Source organism: Penaeus monodon, chromosome 32 (assembly GCF_015228065.2).
Source record: "Penaeus monodon isolate SGIC_2016 chromosome 32, NSTDA_Pmon_1, whole genome shotgun sequence".
Taxonomy (NCBI): domain Eukaryota; kingdom Metazoa; phylum Arthropoda; class Malacostraca; order Decapoda; family Penaeidae; genus Penaeus; species Penaeus monodon.
In genome coordinates this window covers 30,843,003-30,844,085 of record NC_051417.1, presented here as the reverse complement: position 1 = coordinate 30,844,085, position 1,083 = coordinate 30,843,003, and the positions used below count along the sequence as shown (strand labels likewise).

General features: G+C 36.7%; 1 protein-coding gene across 1 annotated transcript in view; it reads left to right on the top strand.

Moving 5' to 3' along the window:
• The window catches only part of LOC119593792, a gene marked incomplete in the record, with an annotated part of 129,698 nt that overhangs the window by 27,099 nt on the left and 101,516 nt on the right, over window positions 1-1,083 (top strand). Inside the window, 1 exon segment of the mRNA XM_037942816.1 lies at window positions 253-856. Coding sequence (XP_037798744.1) covers window positions 253-856 — 604 coding nt within the window.

Genomic DNA, 1,083 nt, shown 5'->3' with positions numbered 1-1,083 from the left:
TTATTGATTTTAAGTAAAGCTGTAGTTCTTGTTAGTTAGTGAAAAGATAATTTTTTGTTTTCTCAGTTAAGGAAAAAGGATTCAAATACTAAATATGAGTAGCATTTAATATAAGTCACTAATTTATTTTACAAGGTAGGCTCTGCTATGTAAGTAAAGGGATGTTTAATTTGTTCATGTGTTTTTAGAACAGTTTTCTATTGTTTACATTGACAATATCTGAGGTGTTGCTAATTCTCATATTCTTTGCAGACCTACTGTCATTCTTGGATTAGAGACGCTAGAGTATTGGCCAAGATTAGCATTAAGTGCCTATGTAAAGGAGAATGGGATTGACACAGAAGAGGAAGATTCAGAAAACAGTTTAGACACAAGCAAGAAGACTGACGACCTCACAAAATCCAGTAGTAATAGTGGTAGTGGTAGCAGTGGTGTGCATGTGAATGGTGACAAATGTGATAATGGAGAGGTTAAGTCAGAAGTAGAAGATAAGGATGTTGCTTCCAGCTGTGATACCTCAAGTTCAGTGCCTGAAAATGATGATTTTGCCTGTGATAATCGGACAGGAAATGCAGAGGCTGAAAGAGATCAAGTAGATGATGACAAGAGCAAATTGGATGCCTGTAGTGAGGTGAAAGATGCCTCAAGTAGTAAAGCAAAAGATGCTAAGGAGACGGTCACCAATGAACTCACCTTGTTTAATGAGGACTTAGTTTGCCAGCACAACCTCCTTTCACCCACCGTTGGATCCTGTAGGATACCCAAAGTTCTTGCAACAGAGATCATAGAGCTGTGTGGAGAGTCTGTGCATCCTGCAGTTTTCCAGGATGACTTTTCAACCTGCCCTGATTGTGGGGTAAGAAATCTATAAAGTTTTTGTAATTTTGAAAAGAAAGATAGCAGAGGGACAATATTGTTTTAAAAATTATGATTTTTTTTCCTCTTTCTCTCTTTATTGAATGTTTTTATATAAGTTTTACATATGCATTTGTAAGTGTTTGAAAAGACAAGCAGCCAGGATTTTTCATGATCCTTTTTAAAACACTCACTCTCACACTTACACTGACACACCTACCCAAAGGT